This window comes from Phyllobates terribilis, unplaced genomic scaffold (assembly GCF_046119375.1).
Source record: "Phyllobates terribilis strain yellow unplaced genomic scaffold, ASM4611937v1 Scaffold_35__1_contigs__length_13245226, whole genome shotgun sequence".
Taxonomy (NCBI): Eukaryota; Metazoa; Chordata; class Amphibia; order Anura; family Dendrobatidae; genus Phyllobates; species Phyllobates terribilis.
Genome location: NW_027362795.1, coordinates 8,586,685 through 8,609,093, shown reverse-complemented (window position 1 = coordinate 8,609,093; position 22,409 = coordinate 8,586,685). Strand labels below are relative to the sequence as shown.

At 40.3% G+C, this 22,409-nt stretch overlaps 1 protein-coding gene across 1 annotated transcript; it reads right to left on the bottom strand.

Annotated features, from left to right (window-relative positions):
- Nucleotides 1–351: 351 nt before the first annotated feature.
- On the bottom strand, nucleotides 352–20,564 carry LOC141182710 (uncharacterized). Its single transcript, XM_073660853.1, has 9 exons — nucleotides 20,506–20,564; nucleotides 16,073–16,169; nucleotides 13,745–13,901; nucleotides 13,436–13,615; nucleotides 13,229–13,352; nucleotides 13,048–13,145; nucleotides 12,771–12,849; nucleotides 10,031–10,359; nucleotides 352–438 (listed from the first exon to the last, which is right to left on the bottom strand). Exons 3-9 carry the CDS (start codon nucleotides 13,820–13,822, stop codon nucleotides 352–354), a joined length of 975 nt encoding a protein of 324 aa, XP_073516954.1. The 5' UTR covers nucleotides 13,823–13,901; nucleotides 16,073–16,169; nucleotides 20,506–20,564.
- Between the last annotated feature and the right edge of the window lie 1,845 nt (nucleotides 20,565–22,409).

Below are 22,409 nucleotides of genomic sequence, written 5' to 3'. Positions count from 1 at the left end.
TCCTGGGTTGGTGGGAAGACACCATGGTGTTTAGGGACGAGGATGTCATCTGGGCCCCACAAATACTCTTCTGGGGCAGATATATTGACGACATCCTCGTCCTGTGGGCAGGGGACGAGGCATCTTTTCGGACGTTTGTCACACATCTGAATACTAACATCATTGGCCTATCCTTTACATGTGAGGTAGGAGTGAAAAAGATTTCCTTTCTCGATGTGAAGATCTCGAGAAATGGTGATGGCACCTTAAAAACTTCACTGTATCGTAAACCTTCTGCGACCAATAGCCTCCTAGAGTGGGGGAGTTTTCATCATCCGCCTTTGAAAAAGGGCATTCCCAAGGGACAGTTCCTTAGGGTGCGGAGGAACTGCTCCTCGTGGAATGACTTTCAGTCCGAATCATATAACTTATCTCATAGGTTTCGGAGTAGGGGATACCCTGAGGGAGTAATTGATAAGGCTTATCAACACGCAAGGACAATTGATAGATCGTCCCTCCTCACCCCATGAGATAGATCTGACTCTGAGTCCATCACACGGTTGATAGGTACCTATGATGATCAGTCAAGAAAAGTTATGGGGATTCTTGAACGACACTGGGGGATCTTACGAGCGGATCCGGATGTGGCGGGCTTGGTCTCCAAGACACCTTCGGTTACATACAGGAGGAGGAAGTCTGTGAAGGACACTATTGTACATAGCCATTTTACCCCTCAGAGGAAGGAGGCCACATGGTTACAGAATAGGTCTAAGGCTACGTTCAGGTGTGGTCACTGCTCTTTTTGCAAATTTGTTCACCATCAAAAAGCTTTGTGAGTGCAGTGACCAAGCGCACATATGAAATGAGAGACTTTGCTAACTGCAAAACATCGGGAGTGGTGTATCTCTGCACGTGCACATGTCCAATAGACTATATTGGAAAAACGAAACACGAACTGCGAGTTCAGATAGGCGAGCACCTTGGGGACCTAAGACATAGCAGAGATACACCTCTCGCAAGGCATGTTATATCTAAACATGGAGGTGATGTGAGATGCATTTCATTCAGGCTCCTTGAAGTTGTGGCGCTGTCGATCAGACAGGGTGGTTGGAATAAAAAAATACTCCAACGGGAAGCCTGGTGGATATTTTGTATGGAGTCAATGGCCCTTGGGGGCATTAATGAACAGTTGAGTATCTCGAGTTTTATCTGAATCCAAAGTGTGATATTAAGGGCCAAATGGAACCAGCCTTCATGGCATTGGTCTGTGGACCACTATGTATATATATCCATTGTGGTAAATTATGTATTTGTACTGTGGGGACTTATTTATCCCTATTCTAACAACTTTGAAGCTCTGTGAATGGCTAATGACATTGACATATGTGGATAACACTTTAATCATAATATAGTCAGATATTTTCCTTTATATGTTATTCATAGTGATATGTTGCTTTATCCCCCTGATACACAGCAATTATACCTAATTGTGTTGGATAATTTTGAATATATTACTTTTGCTGGCATTGAGGGTGTTTCCCTCTTTCCGCTTATGGCGATTCTGTATGCAGTACAGTCTGGTGGGTTTTGGGCTTGCTGGACTGGTATTGGCATCTGCCAGCTGCCATGACAACCACCATTAGGTGCCTACATGTATGGGTGTTGATTCTGCCCCTTAGCTATGCGCTCCGGTGATTGTTGTTTCTTTCGATGACGTCACTTCCAGCTGGCGTCATCAGTGTATCATCACTTCCGGGTATGTGCGTTCCAAGTGTGTTCCACGTGTTTGCATGCAATCCACTGACGTCATTTCCGGTGGGCGTCATCAGTGTACCACCACTTCCGGGTGCGTGCATTCCATGTGCGTTCTACGGACCTGTATCTTGCGGTGGACGCTGGACATGTGCATGAGGGCAGCTAGACATGTGCTATGGTAATTAATTATTTATGGGGGCTAGGCTTTGTATATAAGGAGGGTATGCAGGCAATTTTCCATATATTCAGCATTGACTGACAATCTGGGGAGAGGGATTGATGTCCTCCCCTGGTCCCCTGATGAACCCTGGTGGAAACTAGGGGGAAACGCGTTGGGACTACTAATGATAAGTGTCATTCTCTACTTATTTGTGAATATTTATGTTTGACTGCTATTTTCTATTCGTCTGAAAAGTCTCTGACTTGATATTATGTTATAGACATGGGACTAGGGACTACCAACGATAAGTGCCAATCTCTATTTGGGACTAGGGACTACTAATGATAAGTGTCATTCTTTACTTATTTATGAATATTTATGATTGACTGCTATTTTCTGGTCGTCTGAAAAAGTCTCTGATTTGATATTATGTTATAGATATGGGACTAGGGACTACCAATGATAAGTGTCAATCTCTATTTACTAATGAATTTATTGCCATTTCTAGTCGTCTGAAAAGTTTGGACTTGACACTATAGGTGTGATGTCTATTTATGTGGTTTAATGCCAGAGTCCCAAACTGATCGATCTAGCTATTGCAAGACAAGGACTTTGCTCCTAAATCCTTGAGCGCTGATATATACTTTATTACATAGATTTGGCTCTCTATAATCATCCAATAAGATTTATCGGCTTCTTTACTCATACATTCACTTTTTTCTACCCTTTTTCACCATTGTGGTTTTGTTAATATTTTGATAAGGGTTTTTGTAGGGACAGTAGGGACACCGACGTGGAGCGGGGGCGCCACGAAGTACAAATTAGGGTGCCAACCTCCGCTGTTAGGAAGGGAGAGGAATTAGGGATGAAATAGGAACAGGATTAATCTGTATTCCCTCCCTGTCGGTGTACTACCTAATTTGATGTCCTATCATTAGGAGTATCATTGTTGTTTGTTTATGGATTGCTTCAGTCTTTTTTAGAATAAATTATAAAAAGTTATTTTTTAGGTTTTTTTTTTTTTTTATGGTTGTCTCTGTCTATTGGCCCCCTTTTGGTTATTTTGCTTTGGTGTTTAAAGGGTTATATACGCCCCTCATAGCATCTGTTCTTCATATATGGCACTAACTTACACTGAGCTAAGAATAGCCTGAATGTCTTGTCAGCAAGACCTACCACGAGGCTTCTGCGATGTATGGGTACAGAATTAAGAATAAAAATGAATATCCATAAATAATATTTAACAATGCCCCCTTTTGAGGGTGACAGACATCAACTGGAATTCTCGAAGTAAATAGGTTTATCATTAAGATAACAGGATCATCTTTCTTCTTTTCCTCTTCTTTGGTAATATAATTGAATGTTAATAATAATAATAATATCAATATCTGATTGTTATACGTACAGTATCGAATAACATAATGATGTGAATTCATGTTATGGTAAGCCGTAACTAATATTCATATAAAATGTATAATTATACTTCCCTAAATCTAAATTGAAGCAATCACAGGTCCAATCGTCATCCTCTGATGTCATCGGGTCTTCGTCTCGTCTTCTTCTTGGTTCTTTTAAAACACAGTCTTTAGATAAAAACTCCTTTGAAATAAATTATAGTGTGTAGATATTGTACAGTCCATAATTGTATTCATTATTGTTCAGTCCATAAACTGTACTATGTGTCATGTGTCAATCAAAGTCCATAAATTAAATGTTGATAAGAAAACAAAGTCCATGGATGAAATGTAGCTTTAATATCTGTGCAGTGTCACCTGGACTTACGTTGGATTGTCATTGGATAATTCTGGAATCCGCACTGGTCTCGTGTCCTTTGTGACTTTTGGAACAGATGTGACGTCTTTGGTAAGCATAGCAAGGGTTAATTTGACACTTCCCTGCTTTATATAGCACCATAACCAGTGTCTTGCATTGAATCTGCTGCAATGACCTGAGTACTGCGTTCACCAGACATCAACACAATTTCTATCCACTCCTCAAGTGTTAACCTCTGCGACATGTCAATGGCTGTAAACAAAGAGAAACTTGTAAATAACTCATGAAAGAATAAAGTTACGCTAAAACCAAGCACACCATTGTTTTTCTTATGAAATTCTCAATAAGTTTGATGTGTCACATGACTCTCTTCCCATTGAATAAAATAAAGTTGGATCCAAAATGGCCGACTTCAAAATGGCCGCCATGGTCACCACCCATATGGAAAAGTTTTCCCCCTCCCTTATACTAATATGCCACAAACAGGAAGTTAATATCACCAACCATTCCCATTTTATTTAGGTGTATCCATATAAATGGCCCACCCTGTGCAGACATGGATTTTTGGCATGATTTTTTATAATTTTAACAAATTTTTCCTAACTTTAATTTGGAATTGGGCCTGTGTAGCTTTTAAGATTTCTTCTATTTTTAATGGTCTTTGTACATAAGCTCCTCCTACATCACTTGAGTCAATTATCATGTCTCCTCCTACATCACTTAATATGTCAGTTTCTCTTTTGTCTGTTCCCATGTCAGTCTTTTTGTCACCAGACACAAGGTCACCTTCAGTAGCTGTTATCCTGTTCAATTTCCACATTACAGTCAGAATCAGTAACATCATTAGTATCCTTTACACTATTACACAGTCATGCTTAGACTTTTCTGACACAAGTTTGTGAAATGTCAACCAATTGTAAAATATTTTTCAACTTCTCTTTGTCTCTATAAAAGGACACCAGCTTAGAATCTAATTTTAAATTCTCCATTTCACATTCTGCGCATAAGCTAAGCCACAAAACGTCTAAGTCAGTCTCGTCAGTAGCCTTTAATTTTAGTTTACTTTGCTTAGAAAAGAAGAAATAATATCCATATTTTTCCTTAACTTCAGATTTCTCAGATTCTCCTTTAGACTGGGCTTTGGTCATCAGTGTACTTCTGATCCTTGTAGTACTTCTGGTGCCTGTCAATCCATCTGGAGAATATATCAGTCCTCAATCTTCTGTAGGTTCTTTCTGATTCTTGTGACAAAGATAGTGGATTTCCTGACACTTGGTCAACAGGTGTTCAGCAAAAGCTTTCCTCCTCTCCCCCACCTTGTTCAAGGAGAAGGAAGCCACTTGAAAGCACAAAAAAAAATCAGGACTGGGCGCTCGCCAAAATGTTAAATATACTTATTTTCGTATATTTATATATACTGTAGATAGGACTGTTTATCAGATGCGATTGTTCAAAGAATATATTATTTATTCTTGGGTTGTCCATTAAAAAGAATAATTCCAGCAGTTACATAAAATAGGTGAAATAGTTACAAAGTGATTGTCCATAATTAGCTTATTAGTTGAGATTCACCCATCTTTTCCTGGGATCCTGAATGGTAGCTTGCGTCTGTCCGTGTCCAGCACGTGTGTCAGGGCCTACATGTCAGCTGTCTCTTCAGCTCTTAGATCCTAGGACTGAGCCATGTAATGTAGAATGGAAAAGAGACCCCGAGACCCCCTCCCTGTATGGGTTATATAGGCCCCTCACAGCACCTGTTCTTCTGCTTATGGCACTAGCTTACACTGAGCTAAAAAGACAAGAATAGGCTGAATGTCTTGTCAGCAAAACCTAGCTCGAGGCTGATCTATATAGAATTCAGATTAAAAAATGAATCTCCACAATTCATATTTAACAGTAATATAGCACATCTATATGTGTATAGGATTATAATGTTTATTACAATATTATGGTTATATAAGAGATTTCAAGAATGTGGAATGTTAATTATAAGATATAGTAACTGAAAGTTATCAGACGGTAATGGGCAAGCTGAAAGGATATATAGGAGAGATGCATGTATGTGATCCCTATGGTATGTTATTTTATTACTGTATGTACTGGTTTCTTGTTTTGTAAAAAAAAAAAACGAATTAAAAAATCTCAAAAATTTATTGGATTAAAAAAAAAGAATAGGAAAAAGTCTTCTCCCCTGTGTGGGTTCTCTGGTGTCTAACAAGATCTGATTTATGGTTACAACATTTCCCACATTCTGAACATGAAAAAGGCTTCTCCCCTGTGTGGGTTCTCTGGTGAATAACCAAAGTCAATTTCTGGTTAAAACATTTCCCACATTCTGGACATGAAAAAGGCTTCTCCCCTGAGTGGGTTCTCTGGTGCTTACACAAATCTGCTTTCTGGTTAAAACATTTGCCACATTCTGAACATGAAAAAGGCTTCTCCCCTGTGTGGGTTCTCTGGTGGATATTAAGATGTGCTTTCTGGTTGAAACATTTCCCACATTCTGAACAGGAAAAAGGCTTCTCCTTAGTGTGAGTTCTCTGGTGTCTAACAAAATCTGATTTCCGGTTAAAACATTTCCCACATTCTGAACATGAAAAAGGCTTCTCCCCTGTGTGAGTTCTCTGGTGCTTAACAAAAACTGATTTCTGGTTAAAACTTCTGCCACATTTGGAACAAAACAATTTATTGTCCGCTGTGTGTATTTTTTGATGTTTAACCGGTTCCCGACCGCCCACTGTAGATAAACGTCGGCGCTTGTCGGGCTCTGTGCAGTGCCGACGTTTAAAAACGGTGGGTGGTCTCGCAGTGCTCAGGACCCCCAGGGTCCTGCAAGCACTGCGATTCCGGTGCAGAGCGTTAGCTCTGACAGGGTACATCATCGGGACCTGATTAGATCAGGTCCCAGTGATGTTAACCCTTTGCTGTCTTCTATATGCTGTGATCTATAGTGATCGCGGCATATAGGAGACAGCAGGAAGAGAGGGGGTCGTCTTACTTACCTCCGAAGACCTCCGTTTCGTTTGAGGACCTGGGGTTGCTATGGCAGCTGGAGGTCACATGACCGCCTCCAGCTCTGCCATATATGGTGTCCTTCCTGTCTGACTTCAGCCTGTATGTAGCTGAAGTCAGACAGGAGACTCTGACTGAAACAGTCAGTGAAGATCTCATATAATGTAATATATGTGTATTACATTACATGAGATCAGTGATCAGAAAAATAAAAATTAATGTCCCATACAGGGACTAAGTAAAAATGTAAAAAAAAGTAAAAAAAAAGTTTTTAAACTATTAAAAAAAAAAATCACAAAATAAATAAAAATAAATAAATAAAATATTAAACCAATAAATCCGTAAATTATTACAAAACCAAAAAAAAGTACACATATTTGGTATCGCCGCGTCCGAAACAACCCGAGCTATAAAAGTGTCACACTAATTAACTCCTTCTGTGCACACCGTAATAAAAATAAATAAAAAACGAAGCAAAAAAATATGCTTTATCATCATATCGCCAAACAAAAAGTGGAAAAAAATGCGATCAAAAAGCAGAATAGAAATAAAAATGGTACCACTGAAAACGTCATCTTGTTCCGCAAAAAAAAGCCGCCATACAGCTCCATCAGCCAAAAAATAAAAAAGTTATAGCGCTCAGAATAAAGCAATGCAAAAAAAATATTTTTTTTTCTATAAAATTGTTTTATTGTGTAAAAGCGCCAAAACATAAAAAAAATACAGTAAGTGTAGTATCGCTGTAAACGTACTGACCCGAAGAATAACGCTGCCTGATCACTTTTACCACACGCAGAACGGCATAAAAAAAAACTCAAAAAACAATTCCTGAAGTGTTTGTTTTTGTTAACTTTACCTCCCAAAAAACGGAATAGAAAGCGATCAAAAAATGTCACGTGCCCAAAAATGGTTCCAATAAAAATTTCAACTCGTCCCGCAAAAAACAAGCCGTCACATGACTATCGGCCGAAATATGGAAAAATTATAGCTCTCAAAATATGGTGATGCAAAAACTAGATTTTGCAAAAAAAGCGTATTTTAGTGTGTGACAGCTGTCAGTCATAAAAACCCGATATAAATCTGGTATCTCTGTAATCGCACCGACCCGAAGAATAAAGTAATCTAATCAGTTATATCACACTAGGAACGGCATAAAAAATAAATAAAACAAATATTATTCACCTGCTACTGATTTGTTTATTATGTCTCCCAAAGATCCCAGTAAGGCTCTGCTCACATTTATCCTGTGCTCTGCGCTGAGCACTTACACCAGAGTTTCCGTGTAAATCTCTGAAATACGTGATTCAGCCAGAACCCATGATGGAAGATTCCCTGTAATGAGGCAGATATAGGCCACTGTGGATGCCGTCTAGCCTGGGATCCCACGGTGTCATTTGTTTTAGGCGTGCATAAAAGTGCGGTTGGCCACAGTTTTGTGCACTTCTGAAAAAAAGGACACCACTAAACAGAGGCCAGACGGAGTCCAGAGTAACTCTGCTGCCTCATTACAGTGAATGGATCCCGCAGGGGTTTCATCTGAATTACATCACTTGGAAAATTAGATGGAAACCCCGATGTAAGTGCTCAGCCTAGAGCGCCGGATAAATGTTACGTAAAATGTTCCCAATAAAGGCTTCAACTCAGTCCTCAAAAAAAGCTAGTCCCCACTCAGGTCCATCATCTGTTAAAAATATAAGGGACTTCCAAGTTACTGGTAGCAGAAAGGCTCTGGAAAAGCAAAATGGTCCTTGCCCCCCAAAAGAAATTCAGAAAATTTTGTGCTCCCAAATCCAAATGCCTATTCTACAATAATTTGTTCTCCAATTGTCAAATAGCGCTCCGTCCCCCTCAAATCTCACCGTATGGCTAAGTGGTACGATACAGCCACATATGGGGTATTGACACTTTTAGAAGAAATTGTGTGACACATTTCGGCACCATTTTTACCCATTGCCCTGTGTGAAAATGTAAAATCTGAGGGTGAAACATTTTTTTGTGGTAAAAATATAATTATGCTTTTTTCACTGCCCAATGGTATAAATTTAAAAATTAAAAAATGCTCACTACTTCCCTAGATGAATTCCTTGAGAGGTGTAGTTTACAAAATGGGGTCACTTGTGGGGGTTTCTGCTGTTTTGGCATGTCAGCGACTCTTCAAATGTGACATGGTGTCTGCTGCCTATCCCAGCCAACATAGCGCTTCTTTCTCTTCCGAACCCTGCCGTACACCAAAGCAGTGGTTTTCCCCCACATATGGGGTATCGGCGTACTCAGGAGAAATTGTACAACAAATTTCATGGTGCAATTTATCCTGTTACCCTTATGATAATGCAAAATTAAGGGATGAAAAACGGTTTTGTGGGAAAAATGTGAAAATTTTATTTTTACAGCTCAATATTATAAACTTCTGTGAAGCACCTTGGGGTTCAAGGTGCTCACCACACATCTAGATAAGTTCCCTAAGGGGTCTAGTTTCCAAAATGGTGTCACTTGTGGGGGGTTTCCACTGTTTAGGCACATCAGGAGCTCTCCAAACGTAACATGGCGTCCGCTAATTATTCAGACAAATTGTACATTCAAAAAGTCTAATGGCGCTCCTTCCCTTCCAAACCCTGCCGTGCGCCCAAACAGTGGTTATCCCTCACATATGGGGTATCAGCACGCTCAAGAGAAATTGCACAAAAAAATTTGGGGTCCATTTTTTCACGTTACCCCTGTGAAAATAAAAAAATTGGGTCTAAAGTAACATTTTTGTGAAAAAAGTTAAATGTTAATTTTTTTCTTCCACATTCCAAAAATTCCTGTGAAGCACCTGAAGGGTTAATAAAGTTCTTGAATGTGGTTTTGAGCACCTTGAGGGGTGCAGTTTTTAGAATGGTGTCACTTTTGGGTATTTTCTGTCATAAAGACCCCTCAAAGTGACTGACTTCAAATATGATGTGGTCCCTAAAAAAATGTTTTTGCAAATTTTGTTGGAAAAATGAGAAATCGCTGGTCAACTTTTAACCCTTATAGCTCCCTAACAAAAAAAAATTTGGGTTCCAAAATTGTGCTGATGTAAAGTAGACATGTGGGAAATGTTATTTATTAACTATTTTGTGTGACATATCTCTCTGATTTAAGGGCATGAAAATTCAAAGTTTGAAAATTGCAAAATTTTCAAAATTTTCGCCAAATTTCCGATTTTTTCACAAATAAACGCAAGTGATATCGAAGAAATTTTACCACTATCATGAAGTACAATATGTCACGAAAAAACAAGCTCAGAATCAGGGGAATACGTTGAAGCGTTCCAGGGTACTTACTTCATAAACTGGCAGTGGTCAGAATTGAAAAAATTGGCCTGGTCACGAAGGCAAAAACAGGCTCTGGCGCGAAGTGGTTAAGAATAGACTTTTCGAGGGTAAAACTATTTCCATTTTCTGAAAGTGAAAATGACCTCTTTCCTTTAGGAGCAGTTCGTTTTTTAATGCTTATTTTTTTATTTTGATTTTTTTCCTTCATAGTCGGTAATGAATCAGAAGACAGGATCTGTTCCATAGGCTTAGATGATAGATCTTTGCTTTGAAGGGAAGATGGGATATCTGGAGAAATGGCATAAACTTCAATTGTATCCTGTAAGATCTCAAGATCATCCGATTTAAAAATCTCCTGTCTCTCTGATCTCCAGGTACAGTCATCTGCTCAGAAAAAAAACAATTAATAATTTTGAATAAAATATCCTTGAAATTTATATTTTTGAACATTTCTACTTAAAATGTCTGTAGAAATGGTAAGTTATTGACAGAATGACAGTGAAAGGTTAAAACCTCATAGAATGAACCAGTAGAGCGTGGTGTTCAACTATTTGTTCATTCTGTCTACAAAATATGGAATAAGAAGCAATCAAAAAATGTTATGTAGGCAAAAATGATACCAATAAAAACGTCTACTCATCCATAAACCAATCCAGCAAAGTCCGGTCTCCCAAAGTCAAATATCCCCTTTGCTTCAGAGCCTTGCAGTGTGCTAAAACCATATTTAGCATCCATGTATTTGGCATTACCATAGTGAGAAGAACCCACTTAATTAACGGTGTGTGTCTCCTGGAGCACAATCTGGGCACTATGTGTTGGGTAATAAAATGGCACATGTGTAATTTTCACTCTCCAACATCCACTGTGTGCTAATTTCTGGAAAGTGGCTGTGGAGTCAAAATATTCAATGCACCAATAGTTAATTCATTGAGGGTTATAATTTTCAAAACGGAGTTATTTTATGGTGATTTCTACTGCTCTAGTTTTCTGTCATTTATATTAAGGCTTCTGTAAATGGTGTGTCCCATCTCCTCTGGTGATAAGCAAGGCAGTCCCTGGGATCTGGAAAATGGAGTATATAGCACCAAGCCTGTTTGTGGTAGCCATCTTTTGAGCTGCCAGGTGACCATGACCAGTGTCCCCAATACATTGTGTCTGCAAACTATTCCACCAAGATCTGCATTCAAATAGCTAAATGTCGCTCCTTCTCTTCTTAACCTGCCATGTGCCCAGACAGTAGTATACAACCGTATATAGGGGATTGTCAAATTCAAGAGAAGTTTAAAAATAATTTTTAAGGTCCATTTGTTTCCTATTATCCTTTGTGAAGAATTCCAAGGTTATCACCACATAAAGTGACACACATCAGATTTGAAAATGGAGCCTGATTATTAACACAAAACTGGCTGCAGGAAGGGGTTAAATCAGAGTATTTTGGGAACTAACTACTGTAGTCAAAAACTGAGACTATAGACAATAACACATCTACTGAAATGATCAAACTCAACAGTCTTCATCAGTTTAAAACGAGTAACTAGTGGTGAAACCTCTCTGGGGTAATTAGAGTATGGGGCTCGGTGGCTCTTGGCAATCTAAACTATCATAAGGGACAATATTTTCTGTCAGATGACTTTCAAGAAGAAATATTAGACATTTAAAGACAACTTTTTATATTAGTGCAGAGCTGAGGTGTCTTAAATTTAGCCCTCGGGCATTGGGAAGAGGTAATGGAGATCTTCTTTTAAAGACAAGGGAGGGAGTTACAGAGTCACATAAGTGAATCAGGCCGATCCCACCACAATCAAACTATCGTAGAGAATGAACCTGTAAAAAAAGACAGAATAAAATATATGTTACATCCCCAACAACGTGTGTATCAGGGGAGAACTACAACACTAAACCGGAATTGCAGTCATTTATGGTGGACCATTGGAGCTACTATGAGTTCTGACGAGAAGAGTAGAGAAAGTATTAGTGCTCCCTGTTTCAGGAGAGATTGTGACGTAATCTGAATTCCTTAGGATTTAAAACATAATGGAATTTATGACATGGAGTGAATCCATGAAGCCAGGGCTTGAGCCAACACATCTCCTGCAGGCGTGAATATATGGCTATTACAGCCATCAGCCACGCACAGCTTAGAGATATATCATGGCACAGGTGTAATGGTTTTATGTAGTTTATCACTATCCTGTTTGAAGTTAATTGGTTTGAAAAGTCAAGATAAAGGGAAACTCTATTGTTATTGTACAGAAATTCACACTTGTCCCTCACTGCACATTTAATGTTGTCGATCATGAAAGTGAAGTTTGGCCAGAAAGACTGGACCTGGTCTTGTAGGGATCATATGAGCACATTCAGCAGCACAGAAGGGAGAGAAGGTAGATTCATCCAATAAGATATCAGGGTTCTAGGAAGCCAACAGCATCATTACCCTCCGCTTTCTCTTACAGTCCCATCATAATATTTTTCTTCAAGTGATTTTATAAGTTGTCAGCACATTCTACATACGTTGTCATTTGGCTTTGTGGTTTATAGATCTGGGCAGGTAAGGGTCAGCGTCTCCTAATCCCAGGGGGTAGGTGGATCCTCCAGGTTGTAAGTTCTCTGGAAAAGGGCTTTCCCAATTCACAAAGTAATTTGAACATTTTCAGATGGAGGAGAATGTTGTGGTCTAGCGGCAAAATGGTGCTTACACAATTGTGATACGACCGGTCTACACCACCAATAAAGTAGCCACAGCCGGTGACTGAGAAGACTCTATGACTTCTCAGCATTTAGTGGTTACTAGTCACATGTAGGAATCTCCTCTTTACACCACTCTTCAGACCTCACATATGTCTCTGTAGTATTAATATGGGTCAGATCTTCACCCTGAAACAAATATTGTAAAAGTCACAGACAGATGGAGAAGTCACATCTATGATCAGCTCTAATCCTGCTATCTCCACCATTCTCATTACACAAGCATAAAACATATAATACTGGTGGATAAAACAAGACTGAGCACAAGACCTTCACAGCCGTCTACACATCATAGGGGAGATCTCATGACACCTTCTCTCCATCTACCTGATGAGCCGGAGGAACGCTGAGATCTTCTTGTTTACAGTCCTGAGGAAGAAGAGGATGGGGACATCTCTCTGGTGTTGTCCTCTTACTGGATAGATCTGGAGGAAACACATACAGGGACTGAATTCATTCTTTACATACAGATAATTATAGTCCGTGTGTATTTAGTCCTGTCTATTACCTGGTGATGTGAGGGGCTGGGGAACCACCATCATGATGTCCTTGTACAGATCTTTGAGTCCTTCTAAATACTCCCACTCCTCCATGGAGAAATAGACAGCGACATCCTGACACCTTATAGGAACCTGACACATACAATGATACAGTCATCCCCCTGATCTCTCCATAGCGTTACTGTATAATGTCCCAGCATTCCCAGCAGTGTCACCTCTCCAGTCAGCAGCTCAATCATCTTGTAGGCGAGTTCTAGGATCTTCTGGTCATTGATGTCCTCATGCATCAGGGGGTTAGGTGGAGGCCCAGTGCTTGGGCTCAGGGGTTTTTCCCATCCCTCAGACACAGGGTCCTGACAGCGCTCACTAGAGATCTTCTTCACTACTGTGTAATCCTGGTTATGGAGAGACACATTATTAAATCTCACTACAGACATTTCCAGAGTCCTCACCTCTCCAGTTCTGTCCATCTGTTATTCCCATTGATAAGAATGATGTAATGTGACATCATCAGAATCTCTCACCTCTCCAGTAAGACGGAAGAGGATCTCTAGGGTGAGGTGTAATATCTTCTCCACCATCTTGTCTCTGTCTATATCCATCTTTGATGGGTAAATCAGGAAAATTCTCTTAGAAGAATTCTAGAAGATCTTCACTGAGAGGATCCGATATTGTAGAGACCTGAATGAGAAGATGAGACGATGTAACATCATAAAAATCCTGTGTAATAATCCAATTACTGGAGATAATAAAGGGAAACATATGAGGAGATATATTATTTTACAGTATTTAGTTTTTTTCTTTACATCTACTAATAAAACCTATATATTTTATGTCACAGAAAACATCTTCCATAACACTAATTCTCGTCTCATTTACTGACACTGGAATCGGCATTAGCAATACTGCAGGAGATATTCATTACACATGACATGGAAATAACTACTTCATGATGAGGATGACATATTTATTTCTACTACAGCTCTAGATACATATTTGGCCAGAGTCCGTCACTGACTACATCTCCACCGGCCGTCTATATGAATGTTTCCCGTCTTCCCCGGGCTCTACCATGTTAGATCTCATGTCTGATTCACACACAGAAGTTTGAGGCTTTTATAAAAGCTTTTTTGTTAGCACAAACACCGCGGACAGGAATTATTTGATACCAAAGCCTCCATATACAGTTTTTTTATGGGGTTTACTTCTGCCCTCAGGTTTTCCTATATTACAAGAAAAACACCAGAAAAAAAGCAGATATTAAAATGTTTCAAAAGAAAATTGGCACCGACAATTCTTGTAAAAAGAAAGAAACTTGCAAAAAGTATTAGGCCCATTGTTATTTCTTAACAGGTTAAACATTTGTTTTAAAAAAAATAACTCTTTTGGGCACCAGAACATAGATGTACACTGCAGGGATGGCACAAGTGCGGCTGCAACAGAAACCTTGGCAGTTTAACCACTTGCTGCTGTCAAAAGGAAACATGGCATCTAAGAAGGTTTGACAAAGTTCGGCTCAATTGCCCTCCTCACCCAAGTACTCGATAGTAATAAGTTACCTTTTAACACCCCCATACACATTAGACTAAAGTTGCATTAAAGCACTGATTTCAGTGGGGTTTAGTCGACTATATAATGTATTTGGGGGCCTCCCGACAGATGATATCAGGGCAGAGAAGGATCTGGCATCCTGAATTTCAGAGGCTAATCCATTTGTTCTTCCTGTAGATAATCCTCCGCTAGAGGAGTCTGGAGGCGACTCTCTCATACAGATCACAGGAAAGCTGGAATATTTGTGTATATGGTGGAGTCTGGAGAGATAGCCGTCTGCCAAATGACCGTTCAGCCAACATTTATCTCATGTTTATGGGGTCGTTGGTATTACACTGACAGGCAGGGATAATACACGGCACTACAGTAGTACAGTGCATCACCTGAGCAATCAGAGGTTTGCATGTTGTATGATCGCACTAATCAGTGTTGTTTAAAAAAAAGTTTAAAGTGAAAAAAATATCACAGTTTTATCAACAAGAAATATCAGTCACTATAGTGAAAACAGATTCACTGCGCAATGTTAGGCAAGTCACGTCCATAACAACAATAGCTATAATTGGGCCCCCCAACCTCAAAAGGAAAAAAATATATATATATATATATATATATATATATATATATATATATAGAACTCATATCTCCCAACTCTGCAAGCCTGGACCAGATGATGTGGAGATGAATGAGGAAGAACAATGTCCAAGGGTACGTGCCCACGATCAGGAATAGCAGAGTTTTGGATGCAGCTCACCTGCGCTGCGTATAAAATGCTACATTCCACATTACAAGCACAGTGGATGGGATTTATAGAAATCCCATGCCCACGGTCCTTCTATTTGACGTTGAGTAAACTCACCGGTGGTGCGGGTTTACGAGCCGCAGCATGTTAATTTCTGTTGTGGAGACACTAGTCTCTGGAAACAGAAATTTCCACAATAGAATGTATTAGATGTGGTAAATCCGCATTGTTCAATGAACACATGCAGATTTAACTGCGTGATTGAATGCATCGTATTAATGCATAATGCAGAAGAAGCAGTCAGGAACTTTCTGGTTACATGTAGCAGGACATAACTTTTGTTACAAGCCACAACAGTCCAGCAAACCATTATGAGAAGGCCCATCATCCCCTGTGTCACTACGGCCCCTGAGAGCTACTCTAAGCTCCCAGTTGATTTGTGAGGACCTCACTGGCTGAGGTCCATCGGTACAACTCCTCAGTAGTACTCTCTATGTCCATTCGATGACTGGCTTCCTCAGGGGGCTGGGGTTATAATGCAATAAAAAATGGAGTCACTTACCTTTTAAAGCCTTTGCTTTAGCACCATAGGTCCAATAGGTACCAATAAATTGGCCACTTCTATGTCCAAAATCTTAACTGCTTCTTGCTCTTTCTTCCTGCAGTCATAGTGGAGATAATATGGCGAAATTTTAAATTGATCTACCACTTTTAAAGATAAATCATGTTTTAATGCTTTTAATCCTTTAATTAGGGTTTATTTACCCCTACGGTAATTTGGTAATACGCAAATATCTCATAGGTCCTGGGTTTATTAGTATCTGCACCAAAAATGGGGCTAAGTGAGTATTTATTAATTAGCCATGGGGTAGATAGTACCATTTTGTGTATGTAGGAGGCAGTACTGTGGGAAAATTTTACTGTGTGTGGGGAGGTGGCAGTACTGTGGGAACATTACACTGTTAGTGGGGGATGGCAGTCCTCTGGAAACATTATAATGTGCATGGAAGGATGGTGGTATTGTGGGAACATTAAACTTTGTGCTAGGGGAATGTTACTGTGGGAACATTATACTGTGTGTGGTGAGAATGGTGGTACAGTGGGAATATTATAATGTGTGTGAGGGATGGTGGTATTGTGGGAACATTAAACTTTGTGCTAGGGGAATGTTACTGTGGGAATATTATAATGTGTGTGAGGGATGGTGGTACAGTGGGAATATTATAATGTGTGTGAGGGATGGTGGTACAGTGGGAATATTATAATGTGTGTGAGGGATGGTGGTACAGTGGGAATATTATAATGTGTGTGAGGGATGGTGGTACAGTGGGGATATTATAATGTGTGTGAGGGATGGTGGTACAGTGGGAATATTATAATGTGTGTGAGGGATGGTGGTACAGTGGGAATATTATACTGTGTGTGGTGGGAATGGTGGTACAGTGGGAATATTATAATGTGTGTGAGGGATGGTGGTACAGTGGGAATATTATAATGTGTGTGAGGGATGGTGGTACAGTGGGAATATTATAATGTGTGTGAGGGATGGTGGTACAGTGGGAATATTATGTGTGTGAGGGATGGTGGTACAGTGGGAATATTATACTGTGTGTGGTGGGAATGGTGGTACAGTGGGAATATTATAATGTGTGTGGTGAGAATGGTGGTACAGTGGGAATATTATAATGTGTGTGAGGGATGGTGGTACAGTGGGAATATTATAATGTGTGTGAGGGATGGTGGTACAGTGGAAACATTGTACTGTGTGTGGGGAGGATTGTGGAACTGTGTAAATATTATCTTTTGTATGAGAGATGGCAGTACTGTAGGAACATTATACTGTGTGAGGGGCATCATACATACTGCATAATGGGTGTAAGATTGTGCGCCATAAAGAGCGAAAATCCTCAGTGTTGTGCGGCATTTGTATAAGAAGATTGCCATCTGTCGTCCAAGTGGAACCCTCCAGAACCAATGGGAAGAGGTAGAGTTTCAGGAAGGAGTCTAGATGGTTCACCGGGTAAGGTGACTTTAATGACCCAGTTTCTTGACATAAAAGGCCAGCTCCCCAAAATGGGAGCAGATTTGTTGCCAAGCAAAGAATAGAGCACGATATGTGCAGGGGAATCTGAAGCCGAGGAACCAGGCTGTAGTAAAGCGCCCAAGGCCCAGACCTGCGCCGGTCAAGAGCCGAAGTCTCAACTACGCCAGTCAAGGCCAGAGAACTAGACCCCAGTACTTCGGGTATGAGAAATGCCCACAGTTGGATAAGCACCGAAGATCCGCGAGGAGATTCCTCTCGGGAGTGTACGCCTACAGTGAAGAGTGGGAGGCGCAAGTGATCCAAGCTGCTGCTTCCAGCACTGACGTATAGTACTGGGGTTGGTCCAGGCTACTACAACAAGCAGGGCAAGGCTGGTTGAAGTGATGGCGGCACAGCGAGCCTAAATAAACTTTGTCAGGAGGACTTGCATCCTAGGGGGAAGAACCGGAAACCCCCGCTAGGGAAAATAATATATACAGTGGGTACAGAAAGTATTCAGACTCCTTTAAATTTTTCACTCTTTGTTTCATTGCAGCCATTTGGTAAATTCTAAAAAGTTTTTTTTTTTTTTCTCATTAATGTACACTCTGCACCCCATCTTGACTGAAAAAAAAACAAATGTAGAAATTTTTGCAAATTTATTAAAAAGAAAAACTGAAATATCACATGGTCATAAGTATTCAGACCCTTTGCTCAGACAATCATATTTAAGTCACATGCTGTCCATTTCCTTGTGATCCTCCTTGAGATGGTTCTACTCCTTCATTGGAGTCCAGCTGTTTTTAATTAAACTGATAGGACTTGATTTGGAAAGGCACACACCTGTCTATATAAGACCTCACAGCTCTCAGTGCATGTCAGACCAAATGAGAATCATGAGCTCAAAAGGAACTGCCCAAGGAGCTGAGAGACAGAATTGTGGCAAGGCACAGATCTGGCCAAGGTTATAAAAGAATGTATGCAATACTCAAGGTTCCCAAGAGCACAGTGGCCTCCATATTCCTTAAATGGAAGAAGTTTGGGACCACCAGAAGTCTTCCTAGACCTGGCCGTCCAGCCAAACTGAGCCTTGGTGAGAGGTAAAGAACCCCAAGATCACTGTGGCTGAGTTCCAGAGATGCAGTAGGGAGATAGGAAAAAGTTCCACAAAGTCTATCAATGCAGCCCTCCACCAGTCGGGCCTTTATGGCAGAGTGGCCCGACGGATGCTCTCCTCAGTGCAAGACATATGAAAACCCGCATAGAGTTTGATCAAAAACAAATGAAGGACTCCCAGACTATGAGAAATAAGATTCTCTGGTCTGAGACGAAGATAGAACATTTTAGTGATAATTCTAAGAGGTATGTGTGGAGAAAACCAGGCACTGCTCATCACCTGCCCAATACAATCCCAACAGTGAAACATGGTGGTGGCAGCATCATGCTATGGGGGTGTTTTTCAGCTGCAGGGACAGGACAACTGGTTGCAATTGAAGGAAACATGAATGCGGCCAAGTACAGAGATATTCTGGATGAAAACCTCTTCCAGAGTGCTCTGGACCTCAGACTTGGCCGAAGGTTCACTTTCCAACAAGACAATGACCCTAAGCACACAGCTAAAACAACAAAGCAGTGGCTTCAGAACAACTCTGTGACCATTCTTGACTGGCCCAGCCAGAGCCCTGACCTAAACCCAATCGAGCATCTCTGGAGAGACCTGAAAATGGCTGTCCACCAACGTTCACGATCCAACCTGACGGAACTGGAGAGGATCTGCAAGGAAGAATGGCAGAGGATCCCCAAATCCAGGTGTGAAAAACTTGTTGCATCATTCCCAAGAAGAGTACTAGCTCAAAAGGGTGCTTCTACTCAATACTGAGCAAAGGGTCTGAATACTTATGACCATGTGATATTTCAGTTTTTCTTTTTTAATAAATTTGCAAAAATTTCTACATTTGTTTTTTTTCAGTCAAGATGGGGTGCAGAGTGTACTTTATTTTAATGAGAAAAAAAAAACTTTTTAGAATTTACCAAATGGCTGCAATGAAACAAAGAGGGAAAAATTTAAAGGGGTCTGAATACTTTCCGTACCCACTGTATGTAATATATATATATACATCCCCTAGTGTGCATGTCCGGAAGTGACGCGCTTTACACTGATAAAACTGATTGCCTAAAACTAGTACCCGTGACTGCTCATGCCCGTAGTTATGAGTTCTACACCGGAGAACATAATGGCCTATATGTGTCCGGACCATCACCCTTGTCAGTAGATAAAGTAACATACGGTTAGAGGCTGCGATTACAGTTAGAGTGAGCCGGAGAATTCCCTGTATATCTGATATTGTAGATTTCACCTTGTAATCTCCCTGTTCTGCATTATTCACTGTTGCTATAGTTATCACAATTCCCCCATATCAGGGACATAAATAATTATATTGGTTACTTCCACATTGTGTATGTCTGTGCGTTGTATCCATTCATCTGATTACAGGGGCATCATACATACTGCATAAGGGGCATAATGGGGGCATTACACTGTGTGGGGGAATCATACATCCTGCATAAGGGGCATAATGGGGCATTACACTGTGGGGGCATCATACATCCTGCATAAGAGGCATAATGGGGGCATTACACTGTGTGGGGGCATCATACATACTGTATAAGGGTCATAATGGGGGCAGTACACTGTGGGGGGCATCATACATCCTGCATAAGGGGCATAATGGGGGCATTACACTGTGTGGGGGCATCATACATCCTGTATAAGGGGCATAATGGGGGCATTACACTGTGGGGCCAGTAAAGGGGTCCCTTCCTGTCTCCATAGTTGGGTCGTATGTATCTATTACAGGAAACAGAACAAAAACCTTATGATTCTTATAAAGGGGCAACACAAGACCCCAAAAGAGTCTCCGTGCTGAAGGGGTTAATGCCCCCTGCGCCCAGTAATGGGGGTCTCCACATACCTCCTCCTGCAGAGCCGCCACCACATATATGGCTGCTCTGTGCGCACAGGAGCTGTGATGAGGTCACTGGAGGGGAGGAGTCAGGGGTCACATGATCAGGGGCCTCAGTGGATGCAGGACTCTGCTGTGCTGGTTGTCATGGTGCTGGATGAGTTGAGGGTTATGTGTGGGGTCAGGTATAGGGAATAGTCAGTTCACTGTTTGTAGATCACCATTATACACGGAGTCGTCCTATTCTTGGCCGTGAAGAATCAACACAGGAAAAAGCAGCAAATCCTTCAGCGAGAGGCAAAACTTGCATAAAAGTAGAAATGTTATTAGACTCGTTAAACATGTAATAGCCGGTCACCATCAGATATCCAGGAGAAGGTAAGTGAAGACCAACGCGTTTCAGCTTAGCGCCTTAATCATGGTATAACGACAGATGCAACGAGACTCACATATAAAGACAGCAACCCGGGTAAACTAATTAAAAATCACCTGAATTTAACCCTGTGAGGGAAAAAAGCATGTAACATATAAAGCTAGCAAGAAATAAGGAAAAAATATAGATATTAGCCGAACAAAATATAAACAGCGATTAATAAACATTTGATATATAATAATAGGAAACAAAAATCTAGAATATTTCAGCTGTATTGGAGGATCAGATCCTGGCTGGTATTCGAGCTGTTTGGAACGCGGGTGTGCAATTTACATATCCAAAACGTTTCTCTATTCGAGATCTTTCTCCTAAAGTCTCCACCTCTGAAAGGTCTATTAACCTTTTCAATACCAGAAAATTTGAGGGAACTGATATCCCCTTTATGAACCTGCTGAAAATGTCTAGAAACTGCAGAGACATTAAGAGCAGTGGGGTTAATCCCATCTGAAAGGTGACGTCGGATGCGTTTTTTTAAGCCGTCCTATAGTGCACCCAACATACTGTAACGCGCATTTGGTGCTTTCACCCCCATTGTGTTACTGTTAATAACGTTTTTTATTGGAAACTGCTCTTGGCTATAGAAGTGAATTTTGTTTTTTTATTTTCCGCATAAAGACACGCTTTGCAAGGGACATGACCAAACCTATGAAATCCTTTCACAGAAAGCCAGGTAGATTGAATAACCGGTTTAGACATATTAAAAAAACTGAATGATAAAATATTTCCCAGTGTGGGATCTCTTTTCTATATATTTAACTTTAGATTTTTGTAGAATTACCGCAAGTTTTTCATCTTCATTAAGAATGGGTAGGTATTTCTGATTAATCTTTATAATATCAAAATATTGTGGGCTGTATTGAGTTATGAAATTAATAGAGCGATCATTATTTTGTTTATTTTGTCTATTATTAATAACTTTTTTATTTTCTATTAATAAACTGGTGCGATCGATTTTTTTCTACGATATTCTCAGCCCTTTTTAAAATACAATTAGAATACCCTTTATGTTTTAACCTATTCACCGCTCTTTTTGACTCAACAGAATAATTAACCATAGTTCTCCAATGGGAATATTATTTATGACGTGTGAAGGATGGCAAGAATCTGCTGAAAGAATGGAGTTACTATTTTTGCTTTTTCTATATGGAAAGATTTACATTTTACCTGTATCTACATCCCCAGATAACACCACATCCAGATATTCAGTTTTATTACAGGACAATTTTGAAGTAAAGCGTAAATTTAATTCATTATTATTCATATCAGAAGCAAAATGTTTCGCCTCCTCCTCTGTCCCTTCCCAAATCATGATCATGTCATCTATGTAATGACTAGTGTGCTCATCACTGCTCAGTACTCGCCCGAGCATCTCACTGCTCAACATGCTCGGAGAGTATTTCCAGGCTGCTCGGCGGGAACTCGGGTCTCTTCCCCGCATGTTTGGCGCCCTTTAGAGAGCCAATGAACATGCAGGGATTGC

Coding starts and splice junctions, on each gene's coding strand:
- LOC141182710 (XM_073660853.1), bottom strand. CDS start 13,822: ATGGATATAGACAGAGACAAGATGGTGGAGAAGATATTACACCTCACC. Junction 13,353..13,435: donor TTGAGCTGCTGACTGGAGAG/GTGACACTGCTG, acceptor TGTATGTGTCAG/GTTCCTATAAGGTGTCAGGA. Junction 13,146..13,228: donor CCAGCCCCTCACATCACCAG/GTAATAGACAGG, acceptor TGTTTCCTCCAG/ATCTATCCAGTAAGAGGACA.